Source organism: Oncorhynchus keta, chromosome 28 (genome assembly GCF_023373465.1).
Source record: "Oncorhynchus keta strain PuntledgeMale-10-30-2019 chromosome 28, Oket_V2, whole genome shotgun sequence".
NCBI lineage: Eukaryota > Metazoa > Chordata > Actinopteri > Salmoniformes > Salmonidae > Oncorhynchus > Oncorhynchus keta.
In genome coordinates this window covers 25,173,248-25,186,523 of record NC_068448.1, presented here as the reverse complement: position 1 = coordinate 25,186,523, position 13,276 = coordinate 25,173,248, and the positions used below count along the sequence as shown (strand labels likewise).

General features: G+C 43.2%; 1 protein-coding gene across 15 annotated transcripts in view; it reads left to right on the top strand.

The window, feature by feature from the left end:
- LOC118360907 (6-phosphofructo-2-kinase/fructose-2,6-bisphosphatase 2-like) overlaps positions 1 to 13,276 on the top strand; it is a 36,614-nt gene that overhangs the window by 18,756 nt on the left and 4,582 nt on the right. For 14 of the 15 annotated variants that reach the window (XR_008085461.1, XR_008085462.1, XR_008085460.1 and 11 more), the window contains one exon: positions 2,927 to 3,127. Coding sequence is in view for 5 of the 15 variants with exons in the window: in XM_035740460.2 (XP_035596353.1) it covers positions 2,927 to 3,127 (201 nt within the window). In the remaining 10 variants the exon portion in view is untranslated. Of the gene's footprint in view, positions 131 to 2,926; positions 3,128 to 13,276 lie in introns of those variants that run through there. The other variant, XM_052485202.1, reaches the window with a different exon arrangement.

The following is a 13,276-nucleotide window of genomic DNA, read 5'->3' as shown; positions in this document are numbered from 1 at the left end:
GTCCCTCGGTCGAGAAGTGAATTTCAACACACATTCGACCACAAAGACCAGGGAGGTTTTCCATTGCCTCGCAAAGAAGGGCACCTATTGGCAAATGTGAATTTTTTAAATAAAAAGTAGACATTGAATATCCCTTTGAGCATGGTGAAGTTATTAATTACACTTTGGATGGTTTAGCAATACACCCATTCACATCAAAGATACAGGCTTCCTTTCTAACTCAGTAGCCGGGGGGGAAGGAAACCGCTCAGGGATTTCATCATGAGGCTAACGGTAACTTTTTAAAACCGTTACAGAGTTTAATGGCTCAAACTGATGATGGATGAACAACATTGTAGTTACTCCCCAATTCTAACCTAATTTACAGAGTGAAAAGAAGGATGCCTGTACAGAATACAAATATTCCAAAACATTCATCCTGTTTTAAACGAGGCACTGAAGTAATACTGCAAGATGTGGGAAAGCAATTCACTTTTTGTCCTGAATACGTGTTATGTTTGAAGCAAATCCAATAACACATTACTGAGTACCACTCTCCATATTTTCAAGCAAAGTGGTGGCTGCATCATATTATGGGTATGCTTGTAGTCGTTAAGGACTGGAGAGTTCTTCAGGATAAAAAATAAACTGAATGGATCTAAGCACAGACAAAGTCCTAGAGGAAAACCTGGTTTAATGTGCATGCCACCAGAAACTAGGAGATGAATTCAGCTTATAGCAGGACAATAACCTAAAACACAACGCCAAATCTATACTGGAGCTGCTTACCAAGAAGACGGTGAATGTTCCTGAGTGGCAAAGTTCATTTTTCTTTATTTGTACTATTTTCTACATTGTAGAATAATAGGGAAAACATCAAAACAATGAAATAACTCATGGAATCATGTGGTAACAAACAAAGTGTTAAACAAATAAATATATTTGAGATTCTTCAAGTAGCCACCCTTTGCTTTGATGATACCTTTGCACACTCTTGGCATTCTCTCAACCAGCTTCATGAGTTAGTCACCTGGAATGCATTTCAGGTGACTAACAGGTGTGCCTTGTTAAAAGTTAATTTGTGGAATTTCTTTCCTTCTTACAGCATTTGAGCCAATCAGTTGTGTTCTGACAAGGTATGGGTGGTATACAGAAGATTGCCCTATTTGGGAAAAGACCAAGTCCATATTATGGCAAGAACAGCTCAAATAAGCAAATAGAAACGACAGTCCATCATTGCTTTAAGACATGAAGGTCAGTCAATCCGGAAAATGTCAAGAACTTTTCAAATTTCTTCAAGTGCAGTTGCAAAAAGCATCAAGCTCTATGATGAAACTGTCTCTCATGAGGACCGTCACAGGAAAGGAAGACCCAGAGTTACCTCTGCTGAAGAGGATAATTTGATTAGTTACCAGCCGCAGATTGCACCCCAAATAAATGCTTCAGAGTTCAAGTAACAGACACATCTCAACATCAACTGTTCATAGGAGACTGCGTGAATCAGGCCTTCATGGTCGAATTGCTGCAAAGAAACCACTACTAATGGACACCAATGAGAAGAAGAGACTTGCTTGGGGTAAAGAAACACGAGCAATGGACATTAGACAGGTGAAAATCTTTCCTTTTGTCTGAGTCCAAATTATATTTTTGTTCCAACCGCCGTGTCTTTGTGAGACGCTGAGCATGGAGGAGGAGGTGTGGGGGTTCTTTGCTGGTGACACTATCAGTGATTTATTTTGAATTCAAGGCACACTTAACCAGCATGGCTACCACAGGATTCTGTAGCGACACACCATCCCATCTGGTTTGCGCTTAGTCCCACCATAATTTGTTTTTCAACCGGACAATGACCCACCACACCTCCAGGCTATGTAAGGCCTATTTGACCAAGAAGGAGAGTGATGGAGTGCTGCATCAGATGACCTGGCCTCCACAGTCACCGGACCTCAACCCAATTGAGATGGTTTGGGATGAGTTGGACCGCAGAATGAAGGAAAAGCAGGCAACAAGTGCTCAGCATATGTGATAACTCCTTCAAGACTGGAAGGCATTCCAGGTGAAGCTGGTTGAGAGAATGCCAAGAGTGTGCAAAGCTGTGATAAAGGGTTGCTACTTTGAAGAATATATATATATATATATTTAACATTTTCATTAGTTTTGTTGTCTTCACTATTACTCTACATTGTAGAAAATAAAAACAATTGAATGAGTAGGCGTGTCCAAACTTATGACTGGTACTAATCTATAGCAAGACCTGAAAATGGTTGTCAAGCAATGATCAATATCCAATATGACAAACGCTTGAAAAATGTTGAAAAGAATAATGGACAATCCAGGTGTGGAATCCAGGTGTGGAAAGCTCTTAGACTTAACCAGAAAGACTCACAGCTGTAATCACTGCGAACGGTGCTTCGACAAAGTATTCAGTCAGGGGTGTGAATACTTATGTAAATTAGATATTTCTGTATTTTATTTACAATAGATTTGCTAAAATTGTTTTCACTCTGTCGTTATGGGGTTTTGTGTGTAGATGGATGAGAAAAAAACACATATTTAATCCATGTTTAATTGTAACACAGCAAAATGTGGAATAAGTCAAGGGGTATGAATATTTTCTGATGGGATTGTAGTTCTGGTGTGAACAGACCTCAGTGCTGTCCCCAGTACAGTGTGTTAACCAGATGTCCCTGGTGGTGTGGGCGTCACAGTCATAAAAATGACCACACTGCCTTTTCCTGAGAATAGCCCTGTTAAATGGAGGGAGAATAACATGTCTGGGAAAGGAACCGCAAAGCGCCTTCAATCTTCTGTTTGTTCCAGCTGGATTATTTTCACAAGTGTAGCAAGCAAGGCTTGTGCACACATGCGCGCACACACACACACACACGGTGAAAAATACTTTATTTCTCTCATTTCTGATTCTCTTTCCTTAATCTTGTCTCACCAGGATAAAGTCCTTAATGACGTCGTTCCTGCCACATTCCTACGGAGGAACAGTTTCACCCCGCTGTCCAGTCACGACCAGGTGAAGCGACCGCGCCTCTACAGCGCTGGCAACCTACCTCAATCTCGACGGCCCCTGGCCCCCTTTCTACCCAGCATGCAGTCCTTTGAGGACCCTGAGGGAGCAGAGTTGGCACAAAGCCAAGTTAGTGTTGTCTTTTTGTATGAATGTCTCGCTCTTTTACATATGTTTATGATGTTACTTATGTCCTTCAACTGAGACTCAGTGATATGACCTTTCCACAAACAGTAGGATAAACGTCAGTTACTGCAGGAGAGCACAATGCAAGACGATGATGCACTGAGTATCTGCACGGGTGTGCTTCACGCTGCTGCATGGCAATAGCTACAGGACCAAAACAATTTTGTCTCACGCTTCGCAGTCTTAGTTGTTGCGGAAGTCGGCCCGATTCTGCTCTCTATGTGCATCACTGACTCTACCTTTTAACCCTAAAAGCACCCAACATATTTTTTGCTTAAGGGGTGCCAACGGAGGTTATTATTATTGACCCCAAATTGGTAATGATTGCAAAGAGACACTTTCAAGCAGTAAAACATTCAAATTCCCCCAAATAACCAGATATTTATTTATTATCACACATTTATTGTACAATTTAGGGTGACCAACAGCAGGATTTTGCGGAAATTCGCGGGGGAGGGGCGACTACATGAATAAAAAATGTTGGCAGAATTTTACAGATTAAATGTCCAAACTACACATGTAAACCCTTCATTTACATTTACATTTAAGTCATTTAGCAGACGCTCTTATCCAGAGCGACTTACAAATTGGTGCAAACACCTATGACAGCCAGTGGAACAGCCACTTGCATCTAAATCTTGTTGGGGGGTGAGAAGGATTACTTACCCTATCCTAGGTATTCCTTGAAGAGGTGGGGTTTCAGGTGTCTCCGGAAGGTGGTGATTGACTCCGCTGTCCTGGCGTCGTGAGGGAGTTTGTTCCACCATTGGGGGCCAGAGCAGCGAACAGTTTTGACTGGGCTGAGCGGGAACTGTACTTCCTCAGTGGTAGGGAGGCGAGCAGGCCAGAGGTGGATGAACGCAGTGCCCTTGTTTGGGTGTAGGGCCTGATCAGAGCCTGGAGGTACTGAGGTGCCGTTCCCCTCACAGCTCCGTAGGCGAGCACCATGGTCTTGTAGCGGATGCGAGCTTCAACTGGAAGCCAGTGGAGAGAGCGGAGGAGTGGGGTGACGTGAGAGAACTTGGGAAGGTTGAACACCAGACGGGCTGCGGCGTTCTGGATGAGTTGTAGGGGTTTAATGGCACAGGCAGGGAGCCCAGCCAACAGCGAGTTGCAGTAATCAAGACGGGAGATGACAAGTGCCTGGATTAGGACCTGCGCCGCTTCCTGTGTGAGGCAGGGTCGTACTCTGCGGATGTTGTAGAGCATGAACCTACAGGAACGGGACACCGCCTTGATGTTAGTTGAGAACGTCAGGGTGTTGTCCAGGATCACGCCAAGGTTCTTAGCGCTCTGGGAGGAGGACACAATGGAGTTGTCAACCGTGATGGCGAGATCATGGAACGGGCAGTCCTTCCCCGGGAGGAAGAGGAGCTCCGTCTTGCTGAGGTTCAGCTTGAGGTGGTGATCCGTCATCCACACTGATATGTCTGCCAGACATGCAGAGATGCGATTCGCCACCTGGTCATCAGAAGGGGGAAAGGAGAAGATTAATTGTGTGTCGTCTGCATAGCAATGATAGGAGAGACCATGTGAGGTTATGACAGAGCCAAGTGACTTGGTGTATAGCGAGAATAAGAGAGGGCCTAGAACAGAGCCCTGGGGGACACCAGTGGTGAGAGCGCGTGGTGAGGAGACAGATTCTCGCCACGCCACCTGGTAGGAGCGACCTGTCAGGTAGGACGCAATCCAAGCGTGGGCCGCGCCGGGAGATGCCCAACTCGGAGAGGGTGGAGAGGAGGATCTGATGGTTCACAGTATCGAAGGCAGCCGATAGGTCTAGAAGGATGAGAGCAGAGGAGAGAGAGTTAGCTTTAGCAGTGCGGAGCGCCTCCGTGATACAGAGAAGAGCAGTCTCAGTTGAATGACTAGTCTTGAAACCTGACTGATTTGGATCAAGAAGGTCATTCTGAGAGAGATAGCGGTAGAGCTGGCCAAGGACGGCACGCTCAAGAGTTTTGGAGAGAAAAGAGAGAAGGGATACTGGTCTGTAGTTGTTGACATCGGAGGGATCGAGTGTAGGTTTTTTCAGAAGGGGTGCAACTCTCGCTCTCTTGAAGACGGGAGGGGCGTAGCCAGCGGTCAGGGATGAGTTGATGAGCGAGGTGAGGTAAGGGAGAAGGTCTCCGGAAATGGTCTGGAGAAGAGAGGAGGGGATAGGGTCAAGCGGGCAGGTTGTTGGGCGGCCGGCCGTCACAAGACGCGAGATTTCATCTGGAGAGAGAGGGGAGAAAGAGGTCAGAGCGTAGGGTAGGGCAGTGTGAGCAGAACCAGCGGTGTCGTTTGACTTAGCAAACGAGGATCGGATGTCATCGACCTTCTTTTCAAAATGGTTGACGAAGTCATCTGCAGAGAGGGAGGAGGGGGGAGGATTCAGGAGGGAGGAGAAGGTGGCAAAGAGCTTCCTAGGGTTAGAGGCAGATGCTTGGAATTTAGAATGGTAGAAAGTGGCTTTAGCAGTAGAGTCAGAGGAGGAAAATGTAGAGAGGAGGGAGTGAAAGGATGCCAGGTCCGCAGGGAGGCGAGTTTTCCTCCATTTCCGCTCGGCTGCCCGGAGCCCTGTTCTGTGAGCTCGCAATGAGTCGTCGAGCCACGGAGCGGGAGGGGAGGACCGAGCCGGCCTGGAGGATAGGGGACATAGAGAGTCAAAGGATGCAGTAAGGGAGGAGAGGAGGGTTGAGGAGGCAGAATCAGGAGATAGGTTGGAGAAAGTTTGAGCAGAGGGAAGAGATGATAGGATGGAAGAGGAGAGAGTAGCGGGGGAGAGAGAGCGAAGGTTGGGACGGCGCGATACCATCCGAGTAGGGGCAGTGTGGGAAGTGTTGGATGAGAGCGAGAGGGAAAAGGATACAAGGTAGTGGTCGGAGACTTGGAGGGGAGTTGCAATGAGGTTAGTGGAAGAACAGCATCTAGTAAAGATGAGGTCAAGCGTATTGCCTGCCTTGTGAGTAGGGGGAAGGTGAGAGGGTGAGGTCAAAAGAGGAGAGGAGTGGAAAGAAGGAGGCAGAGAGGAATGAGTCAAAGGTAGACGTGGGGAGGTTAAAGTCGCCCAGAACTGTGAGAGGTGAGCCGTCCTCAGGAAAGGAGCTTATCAAGGCATCAAGCTCATTGATGAACTCTCCGAGGGAACCTGGAGGGCGATAAATGATAAGGATGTTAAGCTTGAAAGGGCTGGTAACTGTGACAGCATGGAATTCAAAGGAGGCAATAGACAGATGGGTAAGGGGAGAAAGAGAGAAAGACCACTTGGGAGAGATGAGGATCCCGGTGCCACCACCCCGCTGACCAGAAGCTCTCGGGGTGTGCGAGAACACGTGGGCGGACGAGGAGAGAGCAGTAGGAGTAGCAGTGTTATCTGTGGTGATCCATGTTTCCGTCAGTGCCAAGAAGTCAAGGGACTGGAGGGAGGCATAGGCTGAGATGAACTCTGCCTTGTTGGCCGCAGATCGGCAGTTCCAGAGGCTACCGGAGACCTGGAACTCCACGTGGGTCGTACGCGCTGGGACCACCAGATTAGGGTGGTCGCGGCCACGCGGTGTGGAGCGTTTGTATGGTCTGTGCAGAGAGGAGAGAACAGGGATAGACAGACACATAGTTGACAGGCTACAGAAAAGGCTACGCTAATGCAAGGAAATTGGAATGACAAGTGGACTACACGTCTCGAATGTTCAGAAAGTTAAGCTACGTAGCAAGAATCTTATTGACTAAAATGATTAAAATGATACAGTACTGCTAAAGTAGGCTAGCTGGCAGTAGCTGCGTTGTTGGCACTACACTAATCAAGTCGTTCCGTTGAGTGTAATAATTTCTACAGTGCTGCTATTCGGGGGCTAGCTGGCTAGCTAGCAGTGTTGTTTACGTTACGTTGAGTTAAAAGAACGACAATAGCTGGCTAGCTAACCTAGGAAATCGGTCTAGACTACACAATTATCTTAGAAACAAAGACGGCTATGTAGCTAGCTATGTAGCTAGCTACGATCAAACAAATCAAACCGTTGTACTGTAATGAAATGAAAATGTGATTTTCAATATTTATTCAATATTCAATATATATTCAATATTTTCAAATATTTTTTATGTGAGCAAATTGGAGACGATTGTGTTAACAATATATTCTTCCTTTATTTAGTTTCAATACAAGCATATTCTGCATAGTGGCAAATGCTTTTGTATTTTGTCCACAATATACACTGTCGTTCAAAAGTTTGGGGTCACCTAGAAATGTCCTTGTTTTTGAAAGAAAAGCTAAACAAAATTGTCCATTAAAATAACATCAAATTGATCATAAATGCAGTGTAGACATTGTTAATGTTGTAAATGACGCTCGAAACGGCAGATTTTTTATGGAATATCTACATAGGCGTACAGAGGCCCATTATCAGCAACCTTCACTCCTGTGTTCCAATGGCATGCTGTGTTAGATAATCCATTTTAAAAGGCTAATTGATCATTAGAATACCCTTTCACAATTATGTTAGCACAGCTGAAAACTGTTGTGCTGATTCAAGAAGCAATACAACTGGCCACCTTTAGACTAGTTGAGTATCTGGAGCATCAGCATTTTATGGGTTGGTTTACAGGCTCAAAATGGCCAGAAACAAATAACTCACTCTCAGAAACTTGTCACTATTATTGTTCTGAGAAATGAAGGCTATTCCATGCGAGGAATTGCCAAGAAACTGAGATCTCATACAACGCCGTGTGCTACTCCCTTCACAGAAAAACAAGGACATTTCTCAGTGACCCCAAACTTTCGAACAGTAGTGTGTATATATATTTGTTTGTCTATTCAGCTAACCATCCTAAAACAGTAACATTATACTATGCTGTTAAATTTGGTTATGTAGAATACTAATTCATCATTGATCTTCCAAGACACTGGGTATTTCTGAATACCCATACTAGCGTACTAAATAGTATGCAAAAAAAAAAAAAAAGGTTTTTATAGTATGTGAAATGTAGTACTCTGAATGTGTCATCTAATGCGAGATTGTGTTGACACCTGCCATTTGTTCATTTTGGTACAGCATGTAAATTGTATATGATTATCAACTGTGAAAACACCTGAGTAGGAGAAGAGTGAATTCTACTTGAGCAGATATTCCCAAACTGGGGGCAATGCTGTTGTGATTCACATAAAAAAAAATGTTTTTGTCTTCACATTTTCAACAATACATTTACATTTTCCAAAGGGGCTATACAGCAAATATGTTAAATGAGCAACTAATGAGCATGTAGAGCCTCACAAGTTAGATAAAATTGCCTTATTTCAGTCTAACATGGCTATTTACTTACTTTTGTAGCACTTCGTCAGAAGCAACATTTTTGTAAGTAGTTAGGCAACTGTCCTCTCCAAGTTTAGCTCGAATTTTGCTGGAAAGTATGAGAAATGTAATTGGTTGACGATAGGCCTATGTCTCGTCTTGCTCTGTGCAGAATATCAGATCCTAGTAATGATTGGAGAAGTGTTTAACATCTCCAGTACAACATCCTTATTATATATACAGTTGAAGTCGGAAGTTTACATACATCTTGGCCAAATATATTTAAACTCACTTTCACAATTCCTGACATTTAATTCTAGTAAAAATTCCCTGTCTTAGGTCAGTTAGGATCACCACTTTATTGTAAGAATGTGAAATGTCAGAATAATAGTGATTTTATTTCAGCTTTTATTTCTTTAATCACATTCCCAGTGGGTCAGAAGTTTACATACACTCAATTAGTATTTGGTTGCATTACCTTTAAATTGTTTAACTTGGGTCAAACGTTTTGGGTAGCCTCCACAAGCTTCTCACAATGTTGGGTGAATTTTGGCCCATTCCTCCAGACAGAGCTGGTGGAACTGAGTCCGGTTTGTAGGCCTCCTTGCTCGCACATGCTTTTTCAGTTCTGCCCACAAATGTTCTATAGGATTGAGGTTAGGGCTTTGTGATGGCCACTCCAATAGCTTGACTTTGTTGTCCTTAAGCCATTTTGCCACAACTTTGGAAGTATGCTTGGGGTCATTGTCCATTCGGAAGACCTATTGGCGACCAAGCTTTAACTACCTGACTGATGTCTTGAGATGTTGCTTCAATATATCCACATAATTTTCCTCCTCATGATGCCATCTTTTTTGTGAAGTGCACCAGTCCCTCCTGCAGCAAAGCACCCCCACAACATGATGCTGCCACCCCCGTGCTTCACGTTTGGGATGGTGTTCTTCAGCTTGCAAGTTTCCCCCTTTTTCCTCCAAACATAACAATGGTCATTATGGCCAAACAGTTATATTTTTGTTTCATCAGACCAGAGAACATTTCTCAAAAAAAACTATCTTTGTCCCCATTTGCAGTTGCAAACCTTAGACTGGCTTTTTTATGGCGGCTTTGGAGCAGTGGCTTCTTCCTTGTTGAGCGGCCTTTCAGGTTGTGTCGATATAGGACTCGTTTTACTGTGGATATAGATACTTTTGTACCTGTTTCCTCCAGCATCTTCACAAGGTCCTTTGCTGTTGTTCTGGAATTGATTTGCACTTTTCGCACCAAAGTACGTTCATCTCTAGGAAACAGAACGCGTCTCCTTCCTGAGCGGTATGATGGCTGTGTGGACCCATGATGTTTATACTTGCGTATTATTGGTTTTTGCAGATGAACGTGGTACCTTCAGGCATTTGGAAATTGCTCCAAAGGATGAACCAGACTTGTGGAGGTTTACAATTTATTTTCTGAGGTCTTGGCTGATTTCTTTTGATTTTCCCATAATGTCAAGCAAAAGAGGCACTGAGTTTGAAGGTAGGCCTTGAAATGCATCCACAGGTACACCTCCAATTGACTCAAATCATGTCAATTAGCCTATCGGAAGCTCCTAAAGCCATTACATCATTTTCTGGAATTCGTGTATGAAAACCTCTGACCCACTGGAATTGTGATACAGGGAAATAATGTGTCTGTAAACAATTGTTGGAAATATTACTTGTCATGCACAAAGTAGATGTCCTAACTGAATTGCCAAATATATAGTTTGTTAACAAGAATTTTGTGGAGTGGTTGAAAAACACGTTTAAATGACTCCAACCTAAGTGTATGTAAACTTCCCACTTCAACTGTATATGTAAGCGCAACATGACTGCAAGAGACAGGTTGGAATGTGTGACTGAAATACGGGACAAATCAACCTTTTTTTCTAAATTAGTGGTGTTTGAATTTGTTAATAAAATGCGGGACATGATTGTTTGGTTGGGGGACGTGGAACAAAGGGCCAAAATGCGGGACTTTCCCACACAATTTGTCCCACACAAGTTTAATGTTTCAAAATATATATTTTTAATTTAAGTTGTTAATTTGATGCATTTCATCCATAGCCACATGTTATGAACATTTTGTCTGTTATTCATTCAAAGTGTTGTATTTTTGTGATACTCAGAAGCTAAGAAATTGGTGATTTAGAGCTAATCTGACATACCGGTATGACCTAAGATGGCCACCAATATGGGCAATGTGGGCGCCGATGCCATCAGCCTTTTAGAAAGCATTAAGAAAGTACTCAGACCCCTTGACTTTTTCCATATTTTGTTACGTTACAGCCTTATTCTAAAATTGATTAAATAAAGTCTACATACAATAGCCCATAATGACAAAGCGAGTAAAAATAAAAATGGTCATAAGTATTCAGACCCTTTGCTATGATACTCAATTGAGCTCAGGTGGATCCTGTTTCCATTGATAATCCTTCAGATGTTTCTTCAACTTGATTGGAGCCCACCTGTGGTAATTATAATTGATTGGACATGATTTGGAAAAGAACACACTGTCTATATCAGGTCTAGAGCCGGCCAACCTGAGCAGGGGGAGAAGGGCTTTGGTCAGGGAGGTGACCAAGAACCCGATGGTCACTCTTGACGGGGCACTAGAGTTCCTCTGTGGAGATGGGAGAACCTTCCAGAAGGACAACCATCTCTGCAGCATTCCACCAATCGGGCCCAGACGGAAGCCACTCCTCAGTAAAAGGCACATGACAGCCCACTTGGGGTTTGCCAAAAGGCACCTAAAGGACACTCAGACCATGAGAAACAAGATTCTCTAAAAATTGATTAAATTATATATTTTTTTGTTACTTGCCAGCACACAATGTCCCCATAGTGGAATTATGTTTTTCATTTTTTTTTTTACAAATTCATTAAAATTGAAAAGCTGAAATGTCTTGAGTCTATAGGTATTCAACCCCTTTTTTATACGTTCCAAGAGTATAAATTTGCTTAACTAGTCATGTAATATGTTGTATGGACTCACTCTGTGTGCAATAATAGTGGTTGGCATGATTTTTGAATGACTACCTAGTCTCTGTACCCCACACATACAATTATCTTTAAGGTCCCTCATTCGAACAGTGAATTTCAAACACAGGTTTAACCACAAAGACCAGGGAGGTATTCCAATGCCTCGAAAAGAAGGGCACCTATTGGTAGATGGGTACACATTTTTGAAAAGCAGACACTGAATATCCCTTTGAGCATGAACTTATTACACTTTGGATGTTGTGTCAATACACCCAGTCATTACAAAGATACAGGTGTCCTTCCTAACTCAGATGCTGGAGTTAGGAAGGATGCTTAATTGACAGTGGAAAAAAAGGAAGCCTGTACAGACTAAAAATATTGGAAAACATGCATCCTGTTTGTAACAGGGCACTAAAGTAATACAGCAAAAAAGTAATACAACACATTACTGAGTACCACTCTCCATATTTTCAAGCGTAGCGGTGGCTGCATCATGTTATGGGTATGCTTGTAATTGTTAAGGACTGGGTTTTTCAGGGTAAAAAATAAGCAGAATGGAGCTAAACACAGGCAAAGTCTTAGAGGAAAACCTGGTTCAGTCTGCTTTCCACCAGACACCGGGAGATGAATACACCTTTCAGCAGGACAATAACCTAAACACAAGGCCAAGTCTGCACTGGAGTTGATTACAGTACCAAGAAGATGGGGAATGTTCCTGAGTGGCCTAGTTACAGTTTTGACTTAAATATACTTGAAAATGGTTGTCTGGCAATGATCAACAACAAATTGGACAATCCTTGAAGAATTTTGCAAAGAATAATGGGCAACTGTTGCACAATCTAGGTGTGGAAAGCACTTAAACTTACCCTGAAAGACTCCGCTTTAATCACTGCCAAAGATGATTCTAACATGTATTGACTCAGGGATGTGAATACTTCTGCAAATTAGATATTTATAGATTACATTTAAAAAAAAAAAAATTGCAACGTGTTTTTGTTTGGCATTATGGGTATTGTGTGTAAATGGGTGAGAGAAAAAATACATTTAATTCATTTTGAATTCCTGCTGTAACACAAAATGTGGACAAAGTCAAGGTGTATGAATACTTTCTGAAGGCCCGTACAGTCGTGGTCAAAAGTTTTGAGAATGACACAAATATTAATTTTTACAAAGTCTGCTGCCTCAGTTTGTATGATGGCAATTTGCATATACTCCAGAATGTTATGAAGAGTGATCAGATGAATTGCAATTAATTGCAAATTCCCCCTTCGCCATGCAAATGAACTGAATCCCCCCCAAAAAACAATTCCACTGCATTTCAGCCCTGCCACAAAAGGACCAGCTAACATCATGTCAGTGATTCTCTCTTTAACACAGGTGTGAGTGTTTACGAGGACAAGGCTGGAGTTCACTCTGTCATGCTGATTGAGTTCGAATAACAGACTGGAAGCTTCAAAGGGAGGGAGGTGATTGGAATCATTGGGCTTCCTCTGTCAATCATGGTTACCTGCAATGAAACACGTGCCGTCATCATTGCTTTGCACAAAAAGGGCTTCACAGGCAAGGATATTGCTGCCAGCAAGATTGCACTGAAATCAACCATTTATCGGATCATTAAGAACTTCAAGGAGAGCAGTTCAATTGTTGTGAAGAAGGCTTCAGGGCGCCCAAGAAAGTCCAACAAGCGCCAGGACCGTCTTCTAAAGTTGAGCTTGCTCAGGAATGGCAGCAGGCTGGTGTGAGTGCATCTGCATGCACAGTGAGGCGAACACTTTTGGAGGATGGCCTGGTGTCAAGGGCAGCAAAGAAGCCACTTCTCTCCAGGAAAAACAGCA